Below are 24,411 nucleotides of genomic sequence, written 5' to 3' on the forward strand. Positions count from 1 at the left end.
TTGTTTTAATCAGGATTTGAACTCGGGCCCGCTCGTCTCACGGTCAAAAATGTTTAATAATGGCTTTTAAAATCTCTTTGGGTACTTCCATGAAGAAGTTCTTTCCTTGTGGAGATAGGTATTTAAATTAGTTGCAAAGATTCTTTCTTCTACAATTCTACATAAATACATAATATTATTATTACAGTTATTGAGTTACTGAAACTCTTTCTACTTCGTTGGTTATTGACCTTTGCATGCTGTATGTCGTTTGTTCGTGATTAGTTAGCAAGACTACCACTAGTTGCAGTAACATCGGAAGCCATATTGATTTTTATTTGAAATATGAAGGGAGAGGTGTGGTTATTTAGTAAATTGAGATGATTTTATGCCTTTATTTGTTTAAATTATAACAATTAGTTGATTAAAACATGGATGTTATGTATTTTATTACTCTTAATTGAATTTAGAAATGAACTTTCATGGTATGTAGTGCATTGGAGTATTACATATGTTATTGTGTAAGTTTTTCAGGTTCACTGTTTGGATTGATTTTTGTTTACTAAAAAAATATTTCTTATTTGTGGAGTTGCTATTGATAAAGATTTAATCCGTAATTTAACTTATTAAGGTGTACAGCAACGCTGTGTTTAATTTCAATTGAATTGTATATAGGCTTATGTATATACATTTTTTTGGGGTGATAACTTTAGCACCCTACTTGAATACAAAATTTCACAGAGTTATAATATTTCAGTGGTGTAGGTGTCATTGTGGTGGGGGGTCGGGTGGCTTGCTGTTGTCGCTGTAGGATGACCAGTTGGGCCGAGAGGATGCACCGCAGAGCTGCCACTTTCAGCAACGTGGTCACTTCTTGCGGCCATCCATCAGTACCTTATCCAAGACGGTTGGAGAAGTAAGTTTTGTAAAAAAGAGCTTCTTATCTTGAATTATCACAGCTATTTTTACCATTAGGATTATATTAAAATATAAAAATAAAAGGAAGATGGTCGTTTGGCTGTGGAAATTTTTAGCCGGGAATATAAAACGTGATAAGTTGATATTCTGCATAGATTGCGGGCTCAATTTATAACAGATCACTTCAAAACGTATTTCTATAACAAAATCTGTTGCAGTGAACTTGTTGGTGAAAAAGTTCTCTTCCAGTGTCAGTAAATTGAAGGAACTTCATATAGGCCTACTTATATGCTGCTTAACATAGCTGTTACATTTTAACTTAAGTCTATCGAATACAGCCAGCGTTTGATTCATTCTCTGAATTTAGATTCAATTTTCTACGGTCTGTAGTTATAATGATTCCTAAATTTTAAAGCTTATCACGTAATTTATTTTCATACACATTATTACTTTGAACAGGTGTTACTGTCAACAGAGAGAATTTATTCCGTACCGTAAATGAAATGAGGTAACCTACCTTATAAGCTCTGTTATGTAGTTTATAGTGAAGAGCAGGAAAGCAAATGTCTTTAAATTAAGCAAAACAAAACCTACCATGTTATAATTTCGGTAATTTGATAGAAACGTTGGATAATTATGACGTCCCAAGGTGTTTCTGATTATAATGGATGTATTCCCACCATGTTAGTTTTTTTAAATCGACGATTTCATTGGTTTTTGTGAAAGATTTTTTCCTAAAGTTCATACTATAATTTTGTTTTATTCATCATACACTTTCACTATTTCTGCACCAATATAAACTTTAGGAGTTTACTCCAGTTTTCTGTATCCTGGATAAACACTGGCGGTTACATAGTCATCCATTATAATTTGAATTACTTAGGAATCCCCAAATGTTATTGTACTCAATATAATATAAGAACCATAGAAGTGATCAGTGGTGGCAGCTGGGTATATGCACTGGCACATGTGCACACCCTGAAGTAAATTGGGTGAAATGAGAGTTAATTGACTTCCGCAGATTTTGAAATAGAAAATGGTCGAATTTCAAAGCGAATTTTTGCAGAGATGAATTTTAAAACTTAAGCATTCTATTGGTAATTGTTTCAACTAAACTAATTGCAAGGATATGTGGCAAATTACCTGTGAAATGACGTGTCCAACGTAATGTGAGTGGAAACGTTCTGTTTTCTAGTCAATGTAGCAATTCTAGTTGTATGGAACACATGATGCGATGTAATGTGAAGAACGCAACACTCAGCTAGAAAGCACTCAGCTAGAGCACATAATACTAGAATAAATACACAAATATCACAACAGAACTTTCTTTCCAAGCCCGCCATTATGGCAGACACTGACGCACTTCAACTGTCAATGTAAAAAAACGAAAAATCACTTCCTCTTCACGACAGCCACACTCAATCGCTTTCACCTTCTTCAAAATAGAAACCGCCGGGATAGAGTAATTTAACATCTTCAGTCAGAGCCTCAAAAGGATCGTGCACCAGCCGCAAACAGTCCTCCCTCCATAACTATTCACAAAGGTGATCACTGAGATCTTCCTTGCACATGCCTCCCCGAGACATGTCCCCTAAGTCCACGCCATGCATTGTCGATGAAGTTTGTGCATGCACTGCTCTCCGCATCAACAAAGTTAAGGCTGTGATTCACAGTCAAATGACGAAATTTATGATCATCCAGCCCTTCATACCCCTTCCAGCAGTTCGTCATTATTGTGGTTTGAGCGGCAACATGTTTCCGAATATGACGAAGCAAAGTATCTTTGTCCCTCTTATTATTCGGACAAATCTCCAATCGCACTTCCTTCATCTCACGATCTATCATGTCCAAATCCCAAGAACCCTCAACAACACGACCAGTATCTAATTTTCTATGTGCAATCTTGCATTCATCAATTTCTGCTATATGATTCGGCCCTCCAATCCCAGGTTCGTTCTTGTTACAGCGATCCAGACTGTCTGAAAGAAAAATAAAACTTAAAGCAAACAAAAGCCTAGAAAAACCTAACATAATCTGTCACAGTTTCGCATATGCAAAGGATAATAAAAGCTTAAACTAACCTAACCTGTCACAGACTCGCCTTACAAGGCATAATAAAAACCTAAACTATCCTGACCTAACCTGTCACAGTTTCGTATATGCAGAGCACAATAGAAGCCTAAACTAACCTCTCACTAAAATCATACACCTACCATAGATTTGCCTACACAAGGCATAACAAAAGCCTAAACTATCCTAACCTAACCTGCCACAATTTCGTACGTGAAACCATAAAAAACCCTGAACTAACCTAACCTGCCCTGCCATTAAAATCCTAAAGTAACCTAACCTAACTTGTCACAGATTCGCCTATACAAGGAAGAAAAGCCTAAACTATCCTAACCCAACCTGTCACAGTTTCGTATATGCAAAGCATAATGAAAGCCTAACATAACCTAACTTGCCACTAAAATCCTAAACTAACCTAACCTAACCTGTGACTAAAATCGTAAACTAACTTAACCTAATCTAACCTGTCACAGATAATTACATAACGCACAATAAAAGTCTAAACTAACCCAACCTGTCAGTAAAATCCTAAACTAACCTAACCTGTCACTAAAACCCGAAGCTAGCCTAACCATTCACAGTTAATTATATAATGCATAATAAAAGTCTAAACTAACTAACCTGTCACTAAAATCCTAAACTAACCTAACCTAACCTGTCACTAAAACCCTAAACTAACCTAACCTGTCACAGATAATTACGTAACACATAATAAAAGTCTAATCTAACCTAATCTGTCACTAAAATCCTAATCTAACCTAACCTGTCACTGAAATCGTAAACTAACCTAACCTCACACATAATTACGTAACGCGTAATAAAAGACTAAACTAATCTAACCTGTCACTAAAATCCTAAACTAAGTCGACCTGGTTGGCGAGTTGGTATAGCACTGACCTTCTATGCCCAAGGTTGCGGGTTCGATCCCGGGCCAGGTCGATGGCATTTAAGTGTGCATAATTACGACAGGCTCATGTCAGTAGATTTACTGGCATGTAAAAGAACTCCGAGACAAAATTCCGGCACATCCGGTGACGCTGATATAACCTCTGCAGTTGCGAGCGTCGTTAAATAAAACATAACATTTAACATTCCTAAACTAACCTAACCTAACGCTAAAATCCTAAACTAACCTAACCTTACTTGTCACAGATAATTACGTAACGTATAATAGTCTAAACTAACCTAACCTGTCACTAAAATTCTAAACTAGCCTAGCCTAACCTAACACTAAAATCCTAAACTAACCTAACCTGACACAGAAATCCTAAACTAAACTAACTTAACCTGTTACAGATAATTACGTAACGCATAATAAAAGTCTAAACTAACCTAACCTGTCACTAAAATCCTAAACTAACCTAACCTAACAGTAAAATCCTAAACTAACCTAACCTATCACAGATAATTTCCTAAGGCATAATAAGAGCCTAAAGTAATCTAATCTGCCATAACACTTCATTTTCTTACCTCTACACACTTCCCTCAAGTATGAAAACCAATCCGCGATCGTTAACTCCTCTACATCTGGTACATTTGTCTCATTGCACACCCTTATTGTTCGGTAGTAGGAAAACTTAATTGCAAAACCGTACATTATAAGAAGAACTCTCATGGTTGACAATCTCGCATGACTGAAAAATATGTTATTTGCAGCAGATAACTTAAATGTTCCATAAACTTCATGCCCTGCGCATTTTTTTGACAAATAAATAAACCATATTTGACTGTCTTGCGAAATTGAGGATACAGCAATTCCCCACAAAGTGGACACTCCATATTTGCAGGAAGCAGACCTTTCTCCTGGCACCACTGTTGCACTTCATTTTCACTATTAAGAATGCTCAGGTTTCTAATATTAAGATATCACCACCTGCAGCCATTTCCACAACTACGAATATATATTTTAAAATTCTCGCTTGAACATTACAAACTAGCTCGAAACATCGTAATGTCTTGTAAGTTATTTTGGTACAACATGTAAGACGGCTGAAGGTGCATATCTGCAATAGGAACAGAACGCTCCTCCCAGCACCACAGTTGCACTTCATCTTCAGTTTTAACAATGCTCAGCTTACTAAGATTAAGACAACCTCCTATGGCAGTCATTTCGATAGCTATGGATGTATATTTTAAAATACCCGCTCAAACATCCTGTTGGAACATTGCAAACTAGCACGGATCATTCGTCATACAAACTAGCACGAAACGTTGGTAACGTCTCGTAATTTATGTTGGTACGACATGTAAGATGGCTGAAGGTGCAGGAAGAGAAGTCTCTCAATCCTTGTTGCACTGTAAATTGTTTTCATTTATTTTTTGTATTGGTTCTTATTGCTTAATTTGTCAACATTTTCTTTCTTTAAACCTGTGTTTTTTCATGTTTGATTAGGAAACAATTCAGAACAAAACACATGCCATCGTCTTAAAAATACAATCCAGAAAGGAAATAATATTATTTAATATCTGTACAAAATATAAATTTATTCTTTATTGTTCTATATACACTTTTAACATTTAAATCGCGGGTGCTTGTGTAAAGGGAGTTAAGTCAAATTGTAAGGTATGTAAACTTCTCTCCTTTGGTATTGAACAAAACCCCTTTGTCACAAAATATGGAGCACTGTAACTGCATCATGGATGGAAGCATGATTTAACCCCTTTAACAAAAGACAGAAGTAATCGTGGAGGGTTCAAATCTTTACATATCCCGCTTTAGCCAATTCATACTTAACCCCTATTACAAGAGCACCTGCGATTAATGGACAATTAAGAATATCACTTCGAAACTAGTCAGCCAGGTAATTTCCTAAAGTTAACACGTTAAAGAAGTTATAAAGTTAATCAGTGATAAATTTTTATTTATGCATTTACTCATTATTTATTTATATATTTTAAACTTGAAATTTTATGTGTGATTTTATTTTATGGAATCTTCGTATTGTGACTTTTAATTCAACACAACAATAATGTTACTTTTATTTACAACAATAATGGCTTTCTATATTTCTGAATTTAAACACTCCCATCAGCAATGGGTATTTCACTCCACAGACGACAATGACAATTCACTTGGATTATTGAGAACAACAATGTACTCCTAATCTCAACTAATGTTCACAAAGCACTATTTAAAAAACAAAACTGTCAGTTCTCAGTTCACAGTTCGTTTGGCTTGGCTAGTTATTTTAGCTCATTCACTCAAGTTCACAATATATCGAACCCAAGACTTCCTGAGACAGTCCACTGAACTTCGAACTCAAGACTTCCAACTGCGTTGCTTCCGCCTGGACGCTCACTGCTGCTTCACAAACTCACTCAAGTCGATCCCCGGTCTCGAAGGCTGGCTTCCTCGCTCACAGCTGCTTCACCAAACTGACTGGCTTGCTGTCCAAAGTAAAACTGGCTTTGGCCTTCTTTGCGTCTTCTATTTATTACTAAACCATAGTTTCCAGAAAGTACTGTTTCGAGTGTCTTCCACCTGTTACTCGTGGCTTCTCTTTCTGGATGATTCTCGGTTCCCCCTCAGCACTTGGACTCCAGACACTCTCCTTACGTCTGTCCCCTCCAGTCCGCGTGGCTGCAGTCTCCTTACCCTTTGCCGCGCCGCAGTGCCTGCCGACTTGCGTCTTTCCCCTCCGTGCTGCCTGTCGCGCACCCTCCCTTCTGTAGGACGTGTGATCGACTCCCGAGGCAGCGAGAACTTTCCATCATGGTTGCTACATTATGTTATTTTTTAAAGAAAAATGAAAGTTGTCAACCATGTCGGCTGTCTGGAGAGGTGGTGGCAATTTTATTATCCATGTACCACATTTGAATGTACAGATTTAGAGGGAACTAGTTTTTGTTTGTGGAAGAGCGAGGAGTCTGTGAATAATTGTGTGGTAATAGTGGTAAAGTGTTTCATAAGTTTCTGTTGTGAAACTGAAAAATGTAAACTTCTATAGGTTAACTGTAGAAGAAAAGTTGATTATTAAAAGTAGACTAATGGAAGACCTATGTCATCAATAAATTTAGTACAGAATAGTAAGTGCAAAGGGAAGGAAGGAGCTGAATCAAAAATTTAATATGTTGTTGCTTTCTAATGCCAGGCGTTTGACAATAAAGTCATTTGACCTCTTGCACTCCAATATTTTTCAAAGATATTATCATGACCTGCCACTGAAGCACAGATTTTGAGGTGTTCCGAATCCATTTCTTGGTTTGAGTTGCACAATGGGCAGTTAGGGGACTGATATATTCCAATTCTATGCAGGTGTTTGGCCAAACAATCATGGCCTGTTGCCAATCTAAATGCAGCTACAGACGATTTTCGTGGTAAATCGGGAATTAACTGTGGATTTTGATGCAGAGAGTTCCATTTTTTCCCTTGGGATTGTGTTATCAAATTTTGTTTGTTGAAGTCTAAGTACCGGTATGTAGATTTAATAAATCTTTTCACAGAGTAATATATAGATTTAGTAACAGGTCTGTAAGTAGCACTGCTGCCCTTCTTTGCTAAAGCATCTGTATTCTCGTTTCCAAGGATTCCACAATGGGATGGTATCCATTGGAATACAATTCTTTTATTGAGTGATATTAATTGAGAGAGCATTTTAGTTATTTCTGCTGTTTGAGATGAAAGTGTGTGTTTAGAGACTATTGATAGAATAGCTGCTTTGGAGTCTGGCGATATAACTGCATTTTTAAATTTACTGATGTGGCATAGAAGATTCCTGAGACTTTCACTTATTGCAATGATTTCTCCATCAAAACTTGTTGTTCCATACCCAAGAGATCTATAAAGTGAGAAGAGACAGCACGTAACACCTGCACCGGCACCTTGTTCTCTGGAGATCAAGGATCCATCAGTGTATAAATGAAGCCAGTTTTGTGGAGGGTATCTAATATTAATTGTCTTAAAGACAATTGTTTTAGTATTTCAGTGTTTACTTCTGATTTCAGTATTTCTTCTGTTAAATTTAGATTATTTTCCATATTTAATAGAGTTAAAGGGTTTGGTTTAATTTGTAGGTTTTCTTTTAAATTCAGGATATTGATTTTCTGTTTTAATTCTTGAACAATGGATATGAAACTTTTTTGAGTTTTCAATCTACAGAGAGGACTGTATGAATGCCATTTGTTTCCTGGTAATCTAATAAGTTTTTCATATTGAATCAGTGCTTTTTCTTCTATTGTCATTTTGATGCTGTTAATATTAGTGAGGAATCTCATAGAATCTATTGGAGTTGTTTTGATTCCACCAGTAATGAGTCTGAGAGCTTGGTTTTGAACATATTCTATTTCGTTTATGAAAGGTGAACTAATTAAAATTTCTCCGCAGTATGTCGGCACTGGCTGTATAAACATTTTGTATGTAGTGTTTAAAGTATTCCTAGAGCATCCCCATTTCTTTCCTGCTAGTGTTTTTAGAAGGGAGAATCTTTTACGAGCTTTTTCAGAAATGTATTTCAAATGGTTGCTCCATGTTAACTTACTATCGAAAATAACTCCAAGATACTTGGATTCATAAGTCCTAGGAAGGTGTTGGCCATTGTATTGGATATTGAATTCTCTCTGAACTAAAGAGAGGGGCTACTCATCAATTAGCACTGGTCAGCTTGATGAGTTAATGACTGAATTTGGTATAATTTTCCTCTAACCAATACCTAATTCCCTCTTTACCCTTTCCTATCCAGTCCTCTGACTGAACTCTTACTTTCTTCGACCCTAACGGCATTAGTGCATTCGAGGCCTAGGGGTTAATTTCCCTTTCCTTCCTCCTCTTTCTACTTTTCTGTTCCTAGTGCTGACCTGCTATGGCACTAAAATCGTCCTCCAGTGGCTTAAGGAGGGAAAGCTGGTGATCAAGAAGATCTCCCAGCTAGGTCCAATGGACCTGTCGACCAACAGCTGGTGTGGTCCTGCAGACATTCTGGGGGTTGTGTGTGAATGAAGTAGCCACCAAAACGTTAAAATATGGTGTTCACTTAAATCGGCCACAACTTGCCATTTTTCACTCCAATATGAAATTTAATATCTATATGCAGTAAAAAGCTCTTGGATTTTAGGATGTGAAATTACAAATAGATTATTTTGTACGATGTCTGAGAATAGATTTAGTGCACTGGCTATGCTGTCCATTGAATATAAACTCCTTAGAGACATCTGAACTTTAACAAAAAAGTAATTGATAAGTTCCCCGTGAAGGAGAGGAGAGTGAACTTTTCATACAAGCATCTTTACTAAAGGTACGGTCTATGTTTGCTTTGAGAAATATCTATACTTGTTTTTTTTGAAAGTTGGGACATGACAGTTATGCGGCCGAGCTTGGAACTACAGTGCTATGTTGCCAATATGGACTACCACGCTGCCAGCTGATGGAAGCTAGCAATTGATGTTAAGATGGCTGACGTTAAAACATTCATTGACAACTGACGCGAAGGTAAGAAAACAATACAAAAATCGACAGAGAATCAAACACGAAACGTACCAATGCTAACATTGTGTGCACAATAAATGTCGCCAAGAGAGCTATTAAGCACTCCCCACGTGGCAATGGTAAGTTTGGCAACTCAACCATTGTTACCATAGCAACAGATCTACCACGCTATTTGACATTCAGTTGTTTTTCCGATTGCAACGCTCATGTCATGTCCCATCTTTAAAAAAAAACAAGTATAATAGTTAATATTATAGTAATTTTCATTCATACTTATTTAAAAGTTAAGTAATATTTTATGAAAATGAAAACTACACACCTACAAAAAGTCACAAGCTGCTATTGGAAGTGATTGTAAATGTAATAAATAACGGGAAAATTACTGGAAAGTGTGAAATACTTGCATGAAATGTAGCACATATCTGCAGTTTGGCAGTGCATGGTGAAGCATGGAAGATAGTGCAACGAGAATACTTAGGGTTTCAAAGACTGTTATGCTCTAGCACCCACCTACTGATCAAAAGCAAAACATATCATAAGCCTAGTTCAGTTTTTTGGTGTGCCTTGCATATACATATATTTTGGTCAGTAGAAGGGTGGGGGGTATAGAATAGGCTCTAACATAAGATAATTTCTTAAAATTAAGTTACAAATTTGCTGAAATATCAATTATGAAACTGTTAAACTTGTCTAAGTGCTTATAAAATTTAACTATACAGGGTGTTTCAGAAATACTTTGAAAAACCTTGGGGGCACGTTTCTCACACCAAAACAAGAAAGAAAAGTTCATATAAACATATGTCCGAAAATCATTAGTTATTTACTTATTAATGAAGAACATAATGAAACATCTGTTAGATACCGTCAGCTTGGTAGCAAGTGTTGCAACTTTAATCAATTCAGAAACTCATAACAATGAAAGTTTACTTTCAACGCGTTTCGAGGTACAATCCAACAATTTAACTTAAGTTTGTAACCAATAATAATATTCATTTTATTAGATAATGGAATGATATTATCGATACAAGTCTGCTAATGCACCCATTGTATCCTAGATGGCTATGTGTTGCTATCGAGTCCATGATCTGACGAGTGCATGCATGTGTGAAAGCAAGAGGAGAACATTTTGAACATTTGTTATGAGTTTCTGAATTAATTAACGTTGCAACACTTGCTACCAAGCTGACAATAACAGATGTTTCATTAAGTTCTTCCATTAATAACTAAAAAAACTAAGGATTTTCGACATATGTTTATCTGAACTTTTTGTCTTGTTTTGGTGTGAGAAACATGCTCCCAAGGTTTGTCAAAGTATTTCTGAAACACGCTCTATAATATTTATCTAAATTTACCACATTATTAAATTAATTAAATAATAATAGAACACCACCACTATCACTATTGCTATGACTATTAGAGTTGGTGCATGTCAGTTATCTGCTACAAATCAAATATACCTTTGAAGAAACATCAGAACTCAACTTTCCAACAATTAAATAGGCTTCCTAGCATTCCATGCACCAGTAGTTTCATTTACAGATTATAGGGAGCTCGATATGTGAATCGCCAATGTACGAATTCTGCCCAGAGCCTTTCATGCATACTATGAATATAATTTTTCCATATGGTGGAAATCTGATGGAATATTTCTAGGGTAGTATTTTTCCAAGAAGCCTTTAAAATGAAGATTCTAAAGGTCGTCAAACAGGATAGTTGTGACGATGGCTTGACATAGTTCAGCATGGAATTTATTTTTGTTTAAAGAATTACTTAATCTCTGTTTTAATAGAAACACTTTCAGTTACAGTAAAACCTCGATAAAACGCGCCCGTTTATTATGCTATCCCATGTAATACACTTTTTTTTTGTCTGGTCCCTGCACATTTCATATACAGGGTTATTCAAAAAGAAAGAGCAGATTTAAAATATTTATTTTAAACAAACTATAAACAGTAGAAACACTTGCCGTGCACCATTGGATAGAGAAAGGTTTAAAGTTTTATAGTTCCATGAGGTCGCAAGCACTCAACATGCGCATCATGTGTTGCATGACAAACATCAAAACGGTGGTCCATTTCTTGCCACACAAGAATCAACTAGTCCCTAGTTATGGAATTCACAGTTTCAACAATTCAATATCGTACCCCACAGATAAAAATCTCTGGGGGTAAGGTCGGGGGACCTGAGGGGCCACACATGAACACGATCTTCTCCACCTCTTCTAATCCAACGCCTCGGAATGGTGTCGTTTGAATAATGCTCCACAAAAAAAAAAAAAGTTGATACACTTTCTTTACAGAAACAGTGCAAAAAACATTCACCTTCGGTGAGTTCTTGCATGTTCGGCAACTACGCAAGGATTTTCAGTCCCTCAAATTCGGACTGGCGAGTAACTGAGGAGGACAGGCCGTTCTGTTTCTGCTTTGCTTATGGCCCTGGATCAAGTATCGCGTGTAATCAAACGTTGAGAAAAGATTGAACCTTCCTCTATCCATTGGTGTGCGGTAAATGCTTCTAGTGTTTATACTTCGTTTAAAATAAATATTTTAAATCTGCTCTTTCTTTTTGAATAGCCCTGTATAACGCCTTTATAAAATACTCCGTTTGTTGTGCTGAAGTCCTGCATAATATGCTATTTTTGTGGAATATTTTCGATGTAATTTTCAGCAGAGTAACAGCAATGAAACATTTTGGCCATTGAACTCATTGATGCCATTAACCTGAAAAGTACTGGTATTCAACCCTTTACCTGCACACTTAAATCTTCTTACTGTACAATACCCCACCATCTTGTTACGCTCTCTTATTTGACTCTTTACCTGCTCGCTTAAAGCCTGTATACAGTTACAATACCCCATCTCTTGCTAACCCTCTCTCTCAAACAACATTCCTCATTTGGCCGTAATAAAATTCTGGAAATTTTTGCTGGTCAGTTTGTTGTCCTTTAGTGTATTGAAGTGTCTGTGAGTGCGATTACAATGAGTGTTAAACAAAAAGTGCTTTCTGTGTTGGAAAAATTTGAAATCTTACGAAAGTAGCCTACAATGAAAACAGTACTCTTAATCAGAAAGAACTCTCTGATTCAATAGGAATCCATCATTGACATTAAGGACGATAGTAAAAAATCGCGACTCAATCATTGCAGCTGTGACATCAGGAGGATGTAAGCGCGGGAAAGTGAAGTGTGGTAAACATGATGACTTTAAGAACATGCACATGGCAAACAACTATAAATTACTTTTTCCTGAATAATTAAGTACAGTGCATATTGTAAATATCTTTGACATACAGTACAGTAATTACATAATGGAGTAATACTATATTACCATTCATGAATCATGTATTTCAATAAAGAAAAATGCTGATAGATGTTGTTTATAAGTCAAAATTAGTACACCTGCCTAATACGTGGTCCCGGTTAATACGTGGTTTACACATGGTCCTTTGAACAGCATCTTATCGGGATTTTACTGTATTTTGTTTGTTCCACGATTCATTGGTGTGTAGCTCCCTGCACATTTTTTATCTTTGGATACCACCTCACAGAAAACGAAATAATTAAAGCTTTGGTATAGACCAGCTCTAAACTGATGCACTCACACAAAACAAGTAAACTGGCAGAAAGGGACGGTTAGGGGTGGGTATATCCTCTTTTCCTAGCAGATGACGGTCAGAAGAAAGTGGGGTGTGTCGGGAGCTTTTTTAAGTTATGACAGAAAACATAATTCACTAAACCTGATGTATAGTTTCAAATTGTAAGATTTATTTTGTTTCTCGCTTGTAGCGTTAATGAAATGAAATAAATAATAAAAGAGCAATAATTGATAATTACAAAATCATATTAGTTCAATATAATACTAGAAAGCTAACTAACTGATATTTTGCGGTCAGGTAGTAACAGCTCGAGAGGCAACCTCACAGCATGACAACTAACCCATACACCCCCATTCTACACCAAAAAGTAGGATCGTCCCTAAGGAAGATGAAATAGGTTTCTGAGTGGATGCCACTATTTCAGAGATGGATTATAAGTTGTTGTTTAGTCTACTGTCAGAAGACAGGTTGCAGCCTCATAACTGACATCAATAAGACATCACTCATGAGGCAACTAAACCAGGATATAATGGGGTAGAATGGCCTGTTCCTTTCCTCCTCCATTGCATATATCACTGATTAGTTAGCATATTACAGTAATTAGACTTCAGATGTATACAAACAAATATTTTTCGTCTGACACATATCATCAAGTGTGATGTACTGCCTGATAATAGATGTACAGCTGTCAAAAGAGAAAGTAGCCACTCTCTAGAAACTATGTTTCCTTCAGGTATCTCCGCTACAATTCGTAGACAGGTGATGTTACATGTTGTTAGACCACATTGCCTGATATCTACAGTTATAATTAAAGTGTTCTTCGTCTTATTGTGTTAGTGTAATGATAGTGTTTTGAGCTGGTATTCGTGAGGTCGTTCGTTTAAACACAACAGAGTGCTTTTTATGTTTTTATTTTTAAGAGAGAGAGAACATATAATTGCTCGTGTCTCTTTTATGACTGTTTTAGTAATTAACATCAGGTTCACAAATGTATTATGCCATGACTTTACCATTATTTATTATGATATTAAGGCTGCAAATGGAAAGAAAGAAATATTATATCTCAACAAAAATATATTTCATGGCATAAACGAAAAAAATTACTGGCATCTGCCTTAGAAAAAAAAAAGCCATGATTCAATATTTAGTCCATCTTCCTCAGTCTTGCAGTCGAGTGAGCATGGAATGGACTAGTCTTTTCAAATAGCAACTGTTACCAATCACTGCATCCCAGGCATCCTGGACAAGCCTCCACAAATCATCAGGACGTCTTGGAGGGGAATTGGTCCAATTTTTCCGCATATTCTTCTTTACTTATGCCCCTTAGCTCAGTCGGAAGAATGTTCGAATTTAAATGTCATTGTCTCAGGTTCAAATCCTGGTCGCTTCTTTTGATTTTATTGTGTTACAGGAGAGTGTAATGTAATAATATAAAAAAAAAAGCTAACACTAATATTATGCAACTACGTATATTGTTTCAAATCTAACATTAAATTTATATTACTTATATTGCTAAAGAATGATAACAGAATACAAATGATAACTTGAATATCACTAAAGAACGATAACAAAATAAAATGATAACTTGAACAAGGCTCGAACTCACAACTTTCGAATCATTTAGCGAACACACTACTGCTCCTTTACAAGACGCAGATGTGAATGACTCCTGCTTAAACATCTTAGTTCCGAAACTGCTTCTATAAGCGTATGCGTCATGTAACATCACTGTTATCCGAAGTGGACTTTGAAAATATTCGCTGTTCACAAGTGCGGCCACTTTTTTTTTTGACAGCTGTACATCAATCAAAGGATGAACTTTGGTAAATAGTTCCATATTCTAAATAATCAGATGTAATTTTAAAATCGTGTTTATTAAACATTTCAGATTTTCAATAAGATTTTAGTAATGCAAATTTTAAATTAAAGTCTCAAGAAACACTGTAATTTCATTAGATAGTATGCCGCCTCACGACAAAACTGGTTTAAATTTAAAGGAGATGATCATGCCATTTATCCTAGCAAAGAGTGAAAAAAAATATATATGTACCAATGGGATCTTTACTTGTATAAATTAAAACGAAGATAATTCATTTTAATTCCCACACCTGTTTGCTGCATGCTTGACTGTGTATTGTCTGCACATCCAAAGTGAAGTCTGGAAATTCTTGCTGTCACTGATGTATCAGAGAAGCATTTGAAGTCTCGAAATTGCACAGTTCATCTGTTCACACACCATACTTAACACTTTGAGAACTTAAGACAGAATGTACAATTGCTTGAACAGATGAATAGACTAAGCAAGAGGGGTGGTTGAGAGCACTTTTTCTTTTTCCAAAACTGGGTGTGTGACCCTTATTAATGACGCATCTAGCACCTCAGATGTTGTAATAAAGCAACCCTCGAACAGATCACCAAATATGATATATACAGTCGTAGTTTAAAAATTAAGACAAACTGAAAAATAAATTTTGGAATTTACAATACAATTTTTCGAAAAAAGTGGGTGTTTTGTCCTTCCAGGGACAAAACATACGAAATAGGTAAAATGAAGCTCTGTTATCAAAATAGGGATTTTTAGGTTCTACAAAAGTACCAATTTTAGACATGGCTTTCTATGAAACGTGTACTTGTAAGTTTTTATGCACTTATCATTTAAGGATTGAAATAGATTATTACTTAAAATCCGAAGTCTGTTTATAAGTTTAACTTTCAATTCTTTTTCACAATACTTTGGTTCTTCTAATGAAAGTAAGTTACATTCCCTACAAAATTGAATATTTTTTTCTGTAGTTGTTAGCAATATAATCTTTATCCATGTTAATGTACTGGAGGATGAGCACTTTCCACAGAATTACTTCCACTTTCTGGCATAGTAAACATATGAATGATTATAATGTCTGATACTCATAAATTAAAAACCCATATTTAATATCATGCTTACTGCTATCTGTTTTTTCGTGTGTATATGGGTACTATTATCATGGAAATAATCGAATCTCGATATCGGCAATGACAAGTAAATAAATTGTGACATAGTAATACAGGATTGGGTATGAATAACTGGTCTGCCTTATCTCACTTGAGTTGAAACTCAACTTTCCCCAAAATGTTATGTGATAAAATTAATAATGAAAGAAATGAACTGTCTGTACTAACCTTCATAATAAATGCTGGAATTGCTCTCTACCAACATCCAAACATTTGTAGATTGGCAACAGGCCATGATTGTTTGGCCAAACACCTGCATAGAATTGGAATTTATCAGTCCCCTAACTGTCCATTGTGCAACTCAAACCAAGAAATGGATTCGGAACACCTCAAAATCTGTGCTTCAGTGGCTGGTCATGATAATATCTTTGAAAAATATTGGAGTGCAAGAGGTCAAATGACTTTATTGTCAAACGCCTGGCATTAGAAAACAACAACAACAACATTTGCATGTCTTAATAGCTCATATATAGGATGTATAAAAAAAAGTGTCGCATATTTTTACAGGAGGTAGCATTAATAATAATAATAATAATAATAATAATAATAATAATAATAATAATGGCTTTATTTAACCTGGCAGAGTTAAGGCCGTAAGGCCTTCTCTTACACTCAACCAGGATTAAAACTTTTTTACACAGTTGAACATAAAACTTGATTGGAATTAAGTAATTACATACTGATACATAATGAGATCAAAAGAGGTAGTTACATAAAATTGACCTCATAAAATAAAAATAAACATAGTGAAATACATATTAATTTGTTAGAATTAAATACGAATCACATAAAAACAGAAGCCGATAATTCAATAAAAAAAAGAAAAATGTACACAGTAAAAATAAAAATAAACACATTAGTATACATATTAGTATTAGATTACAATTAAATAGGATTTACATAATTAAACCAGAAACCGACAATTGAATAAAATGTACACAAAAAATAGATTAATAATAAAAAAAACAACATAGTGGGATACATATTGGCATTATGTGATAAATAAACACGATTTAGATAATAAAAATAAGAAACAAAAAAAATAATAAAATAAACATAAATACAGTGGAACACATTTGCAACACGTTAGGTCTGGCAACTCATCATAAGATATTTTTCTAATTTACATTTAAAGGAAATTAAAGTTCGGCAGCCCTTGACTTCAGGCGGCAGAGAATTCCAGTGACGAGAAGTAGCAACAGTGAAAGACGAAGAATAAAGAGGTGATGTGTACAGTGGTATTTCTAGCGTGTTATCATATTGTGACCGAGTATTTAAGTTATGATACCAAGAAAGACTGTGGAATCGGACAGATAAGTAAGAGGGAGTAGAGGTGTCCAAAATTCGGTATAAGAGAGAAAGGGAATGTAACTTTCTCCTCTCATTTAACCTGAGCCACAATAATTTATCGAAAGAAGGCGAAATGTGGTCGTAGTAGCGGACATTACAAATGAAACGAACACACGCATTATGAACACGTTGCAGTTTCTGGGATAAATCCACCCTGAGATCACTGAATAAAGCGTCACAATAATCGAAATGAGGCATAATAAGAGTCTGTACAAGCGTCTGCTTTTATTTAGCTGGATAGTGGTACAATCTTTTTAATGAGTGAAGAGTGGAAAATACTTTCTTGGATGTGTGTTTGATATGCGTGTCCCAGGTAAGGTTAGATTCAAAATGAACTCCCAGGTTTTTTACAGTTGAACTGAATGGAATGATCGCTTTATTCAGAGTCACAGGAGGAAGGTTGAGCTTATTAATATCGGGGATTAATCTTTTATTCGAAAATAAGATGGCCTGTGATTTATCTGTGTTTAAGTTAAGTCCGAATTTAGTCGAAATTAGAAAAAGAAGTTCCTATAAACAAATATCTGTTGAGATATGGTCCATGCTGTATTATGGCCTACAATATCCACTTGTCTGTTATGTAGACACAGAAGGTACTCTATGTGGTTACCATGCATTGTTACACATGCTTCAGCCCTTCTTCTCAATGAATCACCAACTCTTGTGACCACACCTGGCTGTTGTCGGATTTGCTTACATGCATTGAATACATGCTCCTGTAATGTTTGTATGTTGTGGATGGGTGTGGCATATACCAATGTCTTTTAATGTTCCCATAACCAGGTGATCGGGGAGGCCATGCTACTAGACCTCTTAGACCTATCCATCGCCCATTAAACCTCTGGGTTAGGTATTGTCATACAAGGCATAGAAAATGGAATGGTGTCCTATCGTGCATAAACAGAAAGACTGTCAACACCATTGTATACTGTACATTCTGTACATACTTACTAACACAAGTAAAATTATAGACTCTGTAGTATCCTGGACCTTTGTATACTACTAAATTCTCTGTTTACTTCTCAAAACATGCGCCATTGTTTTGTGTTTTCAAATGAATGATGATCATAGGCCACAATACAGCATGACCCATATCTCAAGAGATATTTTTTTCCAGACACATGTTTATAGGAACTTTTTTTCTAGTTTCGACCTATGCTACCTCCTGAAAAAATATGCGACACTTTTTTAAACACCCTGTATACACAAGTCAATTTCTCATCTGTGATACTGCAGATACTATTCCTGATGTTATCTTTGAGTTCCTCAATATGGGGATTCTGCTCATACACTTTTCCCCTTAAGTATCCTCAGAAATAAAAGTCAAATGTCGACAAATCTGGTGACCGTGGTGCCCACAAGCCTTCGCTCACAGTCCGCTCAGCAGTAAACATCTCATGAACATAGGTAAATTCCTCTCAGATGTGTGACATGTTGCCCATTCTGCCGAAAGAAGTAATAATTACGCTTCTCTTCTATAGTTGGGGATAGAATTCGTCTGAGAAGACCAAGTAGACATCCATGTTGATTGTAGTGTCGAAGAAAATTGGACTGATAATGTGTTTGGCAATCATAGCATACCACACACAGATCTTTTGGTCGTGTAGGGGTTGCTCGTACACTAAGTTAGGCTGTTGCCCCATGGCTGCTCTTTTGGGAATGGTTGCTCGTGCACTAAGTTAAGCTGTTCTGTTGCCCCATGGCTGCTGTTTTAGAAGTTTACTATATCCTGACAGATGAAACCGAGCCTTGTTGGTCATGGTAAAACAATAAGGTGTCCAAACGTCCATCTGTAACAATATTCAACAACCAGCAGCAGAAATTTATACTTTTATCCTTATCAGGCTTCTTCAGTTGCACAGCTGTCACTCGGTACAGGTTTAATTTCAAAACCTTCAACACACGTCCGCAAGTTCTCCTACTCAGATGGACCTGCTGAGCCAATTTAGTGATGAACTTTCGAGGACTCCTAGTCATAATTTCAGTAATTTGCATCGTAAGTTGAACTGTCCAAACAGGAGTCACTTTGTTCTTTGATGCATTTGCAATGAATCCATTCACACGTAATTTTACCACCAAATCTTGAATGCTGTTTTTTGCTGGTATTGGACGAAGCAGAAATTTGTCATGGAATATTTCCTGTGCTTCCTTAATAGAGGTAGTACGTATGTATGCCTTTACAATGAATACTAGCTCTGGTATTGTGTCATGCTTATTCACAACACAATACTACTACGGTTTCAAATTCACAATGATATCAACTATACAAATAAACAATTGAAAGAACAATTAAGAGAAATAAGAGGAGAGAAGAAAAACTAATAGTGGAGAAAGAATAATAATAGTAAATACAAGTGCCTGCCAAGATGAGACGGGCTGCTTACTTGTGCCCAACACTGTAGTTACAAGTATAGTAGAAAAAAAGTATAGGTGTGAAGATGTGAAATGAAAGCGGAAAATAGATGAGGAGACAGAAGTAGATGAATAATATTCTCCAGTTATTGTTCTCCCCTTTGTTAGATAGTCCATCATGATTATCCCCTTAGAATCCCAATTGATTGGACAGCTTTTGGTTTCTTTGGAGGCTGAGAATCACTGTGCTTCCATTGTTTCGACTGTTGTTTTGTCTCTGGTATGTAGTAGTGGATCCAGGTTTCATCAATTGTCACAAACTGTTTAAAAAAATGGGGCATATATTTCTCGAATCAAGCCAGATAATCCCTCGAAATTTAACATCGTGTGTGCTTTTGTTCTGGTGTTAACAAATGCGAAACCTACCTTGCAGAGACCTTGGACATGCCCAAGACATTGACTAAGATGTGACACACATTCAGTTGAGATATGTATAACCTTCTAATTTTCCGCACTTTCAGTCAACGGTCATTCAACATCATATCGTGAATCCACACTCGACCATGTTTAAATAGTACTGCCCATTGTTTCACAGTCGAAAACCCTGGAGCAGATTCCTCAGTGTAGCATCCATGCCTGCTTTAATTTCTGTTCGACTCATTTCCTTTTTTATGAAATATTTAATGGCAGCATGAAGCTCGATATTTTCCATTTTTTTCCGATCTGTATAGCGCACAAACTTAAAAAATTAAACTACACAAAATGTAGTCAACAGAAAATTATGATTTTAATGTCATGATGTCTTGAATTAACATAACCTACATATACCATAAACTACCTATGTCTCCAGCTGATAGTGCCCAATAAAAATTGTAATAATAACTTTTAAGAAAGAAACTGTTTTTTCTTTTGAATATCTTCATCATTGTAAATATAACTCATTCTAAATATATAGTGTCTTTTTTTTTTTAACGAAAAACTGATTATTTTTTTCTGAAGATGCCATTGTTGACTACCAGAATTTATTGTGTATTATAAACAAATTTTAAGTCAGTATTTAGTCAGAATATTAAGTATAAGACATAAATAATGTCAGTGAGAGACTTTTTCGTTTATAATTGTGCATAGAAGGGAACATCAGTGAAAAAAAAAAATGATAAACAGTATGTATGTATTTATTTATTTTTCTAATAATCGTAACATAAAATATAACAAACAGAAAAAACTTTAGCTCACCCCTGTTTTTGAAGAACTGACAATCGTTATACTTTCTTTTTTTTTCTCTTTTAGAAACAAGAACTGACAATCGTTATACTTTCTTTTTTTTCTCTTTTAGAAACAAACATTATATTACCGGTTGTTCTGTATGGTTGTGAAACTTGGACTCTCACTCTGAGAGAGGAACATAGGTTCAGGGTGTTTGAGAATAAGGTGCTTAGGAAAATATTTGGGGCTAAGCGGGATGAAGTTACAGGAGAATGGAGAAAGTTACACAACATAGAACTGCACGCATTGTATTCTTCACCTGACATAATTAGGAACATTAAATCCAGACGTTTGAGATGGGCAGGGCATGTAGCACGTATGGGCGAATCCAGAAATGCATATAGAGTGTTAGTTGGGAGACTGGAGGGAAAAAGACCTTTAGGGAGGCCGAGACGTAGATGGGATGATAATATTAAAATGGACTTGAGGGAGGTGGGGTATGATGATAGAGACTGGATTAATCTTGCTGAGGATAGGGACCGCTGGCGGGCTTATGTGAGGGCGGCAATGAACCTTCGGGTTCCTTAAAAGCCATTTGTAAGTAAGTAAGAAACAAACATAGATAATAGCTTTTTACGGGTTAGTAAAATATTTGTTAGAGTGCTATCCTAGAACTGTGTTTTTAATTTTTTTCCTTGGCCTTCAAATGGCCACTACACACTGTAAGTCAATCTATAATACAATGTTTACAGAGCAGAAGTAAATAGCCGCTTAGCCATATGTCACAGTAACCTGTCTTTTAATTGGGTAGGCCTAATCACACTCATTGTTAGGACAATCCCATTTTTTTTTTTACTTGTGCCCCATTCACATCCTTGATTAATTATAGTCTCTGTCTGATTTGTGTTCTGTGTGAAGGCCTGCTCCCACTTTGCAAAATCAAATTGAATAGAATTTCTCTTCAAAATGAGTGTTACCATTTAATACCGGGGTGTTATTCGCCAGTGGACGGTGTATCGGATGATTGGGATATGCGCAGTGGAAGACTTACAAATAAATAGTGTGAATTTTTGTAACAAATATAATTAACAAATAATGGATAACAAATACATGAATTGATTGAATGAGAGTAACATCTAAGTATGAAGTTAATTGAAAAGAAAAGAAATTGCAAATTAATCTCAAATATACAATAAACAAATCACTGAACCGTCGAGACTTTAAGCAAGCTGGGCCAATATAGCTGGCAGTCATGACAAAATCTATTTAACCAATTGCAAATAGTAGGTTCCTGACCTATTAAACGTTTGCCCACTGGAACATTCTCGCAATATATATACAACATATGATACTTTAACATCAATGCCCAGCCAGCATCATAACTCCTAATGCGTGCCCCATTAGATTACAATTACCATGAAAATGCAACTAACAAATCCAAAATATATCTTGACTCAGTATACCATAAAGAAATAACCCAATATAAAGCTGTCACACGGCTGATCAATGTGCACATAACTAATTAAACATTAGTCTTACATAAACTCTACACATCGTAATAATCTCTGCACTATTACAATGAAGCTGATGCCCAAGAGAGAGAGAGAGAGAGAGAGAAACGGTGAATAATATACAACCGACGATAGCTTCAAATACATGTACTCGTTTAAATAGCAACAGAACTCAATACACTCAGACTCATAAATACCACCGCGCAGAAAATAATGATGACCAATTTGGAATAGTAATAACTAGAATAATCACGAGACCCATACTATTCTAGTTTCATTATACCGCCTATTACGATGTAAGCAATAGAGAGCGTAATCTCCGGGATTTCACCAGACAGTCTTGGAATCTCAATACGAGAATACTTATCACAACTATATAACCTCACACAATCCCAAATACATAAACCAAGACCTATCATCAGCGAGTGACTTCCATACACGATCCACCAATATATCCCAACCACATACAACCAAATATCAAAATAATTTCCCAACCTTAATTTAACTATTCCAATGATAAATCTAATACAACCTTATAGCACAGCACTGAATCCCAACATAGATTCCAAACATCCTTTCATGTTGCCGGTAGATTCCTAAGTAAAGTTAATAATGCACTATTCTCGAACAACCTTACACATCGAACTTAAGTTCCAAAGTGTAGTTTACTATTCGAGCCCTGCTTCGTGAGTGTACTTGTCTATACGAGTCCTAGTTCCTGAGAGTAGTTAACTATACGAGCGCTGGTTCCTGAGTGAAGTCATCTGTACGAGCCCTGGTTCCTGAGTGAAGTCAAATATAACTGAGCATAACCAAGAAACCTCGCCTCCCTCTCTCTTTTGTTTAACAAAAGCAACCGGCCAATGGGAAAATTAGGTACAAAAATGAAAGGATAATTGGTGCTATCTATGATATGCTGTCGGAGTGAACTCTGTCGGGCGAGATGGTGTACTAGCTGGATGACTGACGCGTCGAGCTCGGCTCATGATAGATAGCAGAAAATGGCGTGTTGAATCCAACCAAATAGAATTGAATCAAATTCATCAGCTACAATATTTATTTCACTGCTGGAACAGAATTTCTTGTTTCAGGTATGGTAATATGTTCTCGTGAAGTCTTCATGAGAAAACAAATGAGCCATATCCATTTTTGGTAGCATAATTTGTCTATTGAAAGTTACTGCTGAAATAGTACAATTACAGAAAATTACAACTTAATATGAACAAAGAAAAATTAATAAATCTTGTTCAGAATTATCTGCTATTTTATGACAAAACACAAAAGTACTACTGTAATCATGTTTCTGTGATAATGCTTGAAGATAAGTAAATTAACGGAAACATCAGGTACAAATTAAAATTCAGTGAAGTTCAAAAGAACCAAGTTTGTTTCATCTCTCAGAAGATAGCCAAATGAAGTGAAAAAATTCTTTATGTATGTTTATTTCTCTAGTTAAGAAAATATGAGTACTGTATTTTCTCATCTTGTTTTCAATATTTATTTCTTCTTTTTCTGCATCTTCACATAACTGCGCTAAAGCAATCCAATTTATACACTTCAGCATAGATCGGTTCGATTCCACTAGATGTGAGTGGCGGAAGACTTTTCGATTCAGTTCCACTAAAATTGGAGATGACCTTTAGTCTGTTAAGATAGTTCACATTGTGAATGACAAACCTAATATCAGTAGAGAGTAATTTGTATAGTGTATTTATTTTGTAAAATAAAACAAATATGTGTTTAGTATTACATTTACTTACCTTAGACAAACAATCGGTCTCATTATTGGAGATACAAGTGCACGAAATCTGATAAAATTTTTACTGAAATGTTGTTCAACCAAGTAGAATAATTCTTGAAACTTTGTAATACTAATACGAAAATAATTATTAAATTTTGTTTCATCTCTCAGTAGATAATCAAGTAGAATGAAAAATTCTCCATTTGTATTTCTAGTTAAAAATAATAATGAATCCATTATTTTCTTTTCTTGTTTTTTTATATTTATTTCTTCTTTTT

The 24,411-nt window shown here is 35.6% G+C and overlaps 1 protein-coding gene across 3 annotated transcripts in view; it reads left to right on the forward strand.

The window, feature by feature from the left end:
• The first annotated feature begins 306 nt into the window (after positions 1 to 306).
• Positions 307 to 24,411, forward strand: part of RhoGAP71E (Rho GTPase activating protein at 71E) — a 180,203-nt gene continuing 156,098 nt past the window's right edge. For all 3 annotated transcript variants that reach the window (XR_011332625.1, XM_069828628.1, XM_069828629.1), the window contains exons 1-2: positions 307 to 464; positions 737 to 895. Coding sequence is in view for 2 of the 3 variants with exons in the window: in XM_069828628.1 (XP_069684729.1) it covers positions 415 to 464; positions 737 to 895 (209 nt within the window). In the remaining variant the exon portion in view is untranslated. The remainder of the gene's footprint in view (positions 465 to 736; positions 896 to 24,411) is intronic.

The sequence above is a fragment of the Periplaneta americana genome, chromosome 6 (genome assembly GCF_040183065.1).
Source record: "Periplaneta americana isolate PAMFEO1 chromosome 6, P.americana_PAMFEO1_priV1, whole genome shotgun sequence".
In the NCBI taxonomy this organism is placed as follows: domain Eukaryota; kingdom Metazoa; phylum Arthropoda; class Insecta; order Blattodea; family Blattidae; genus Periplaneta; species Periplaneta americana.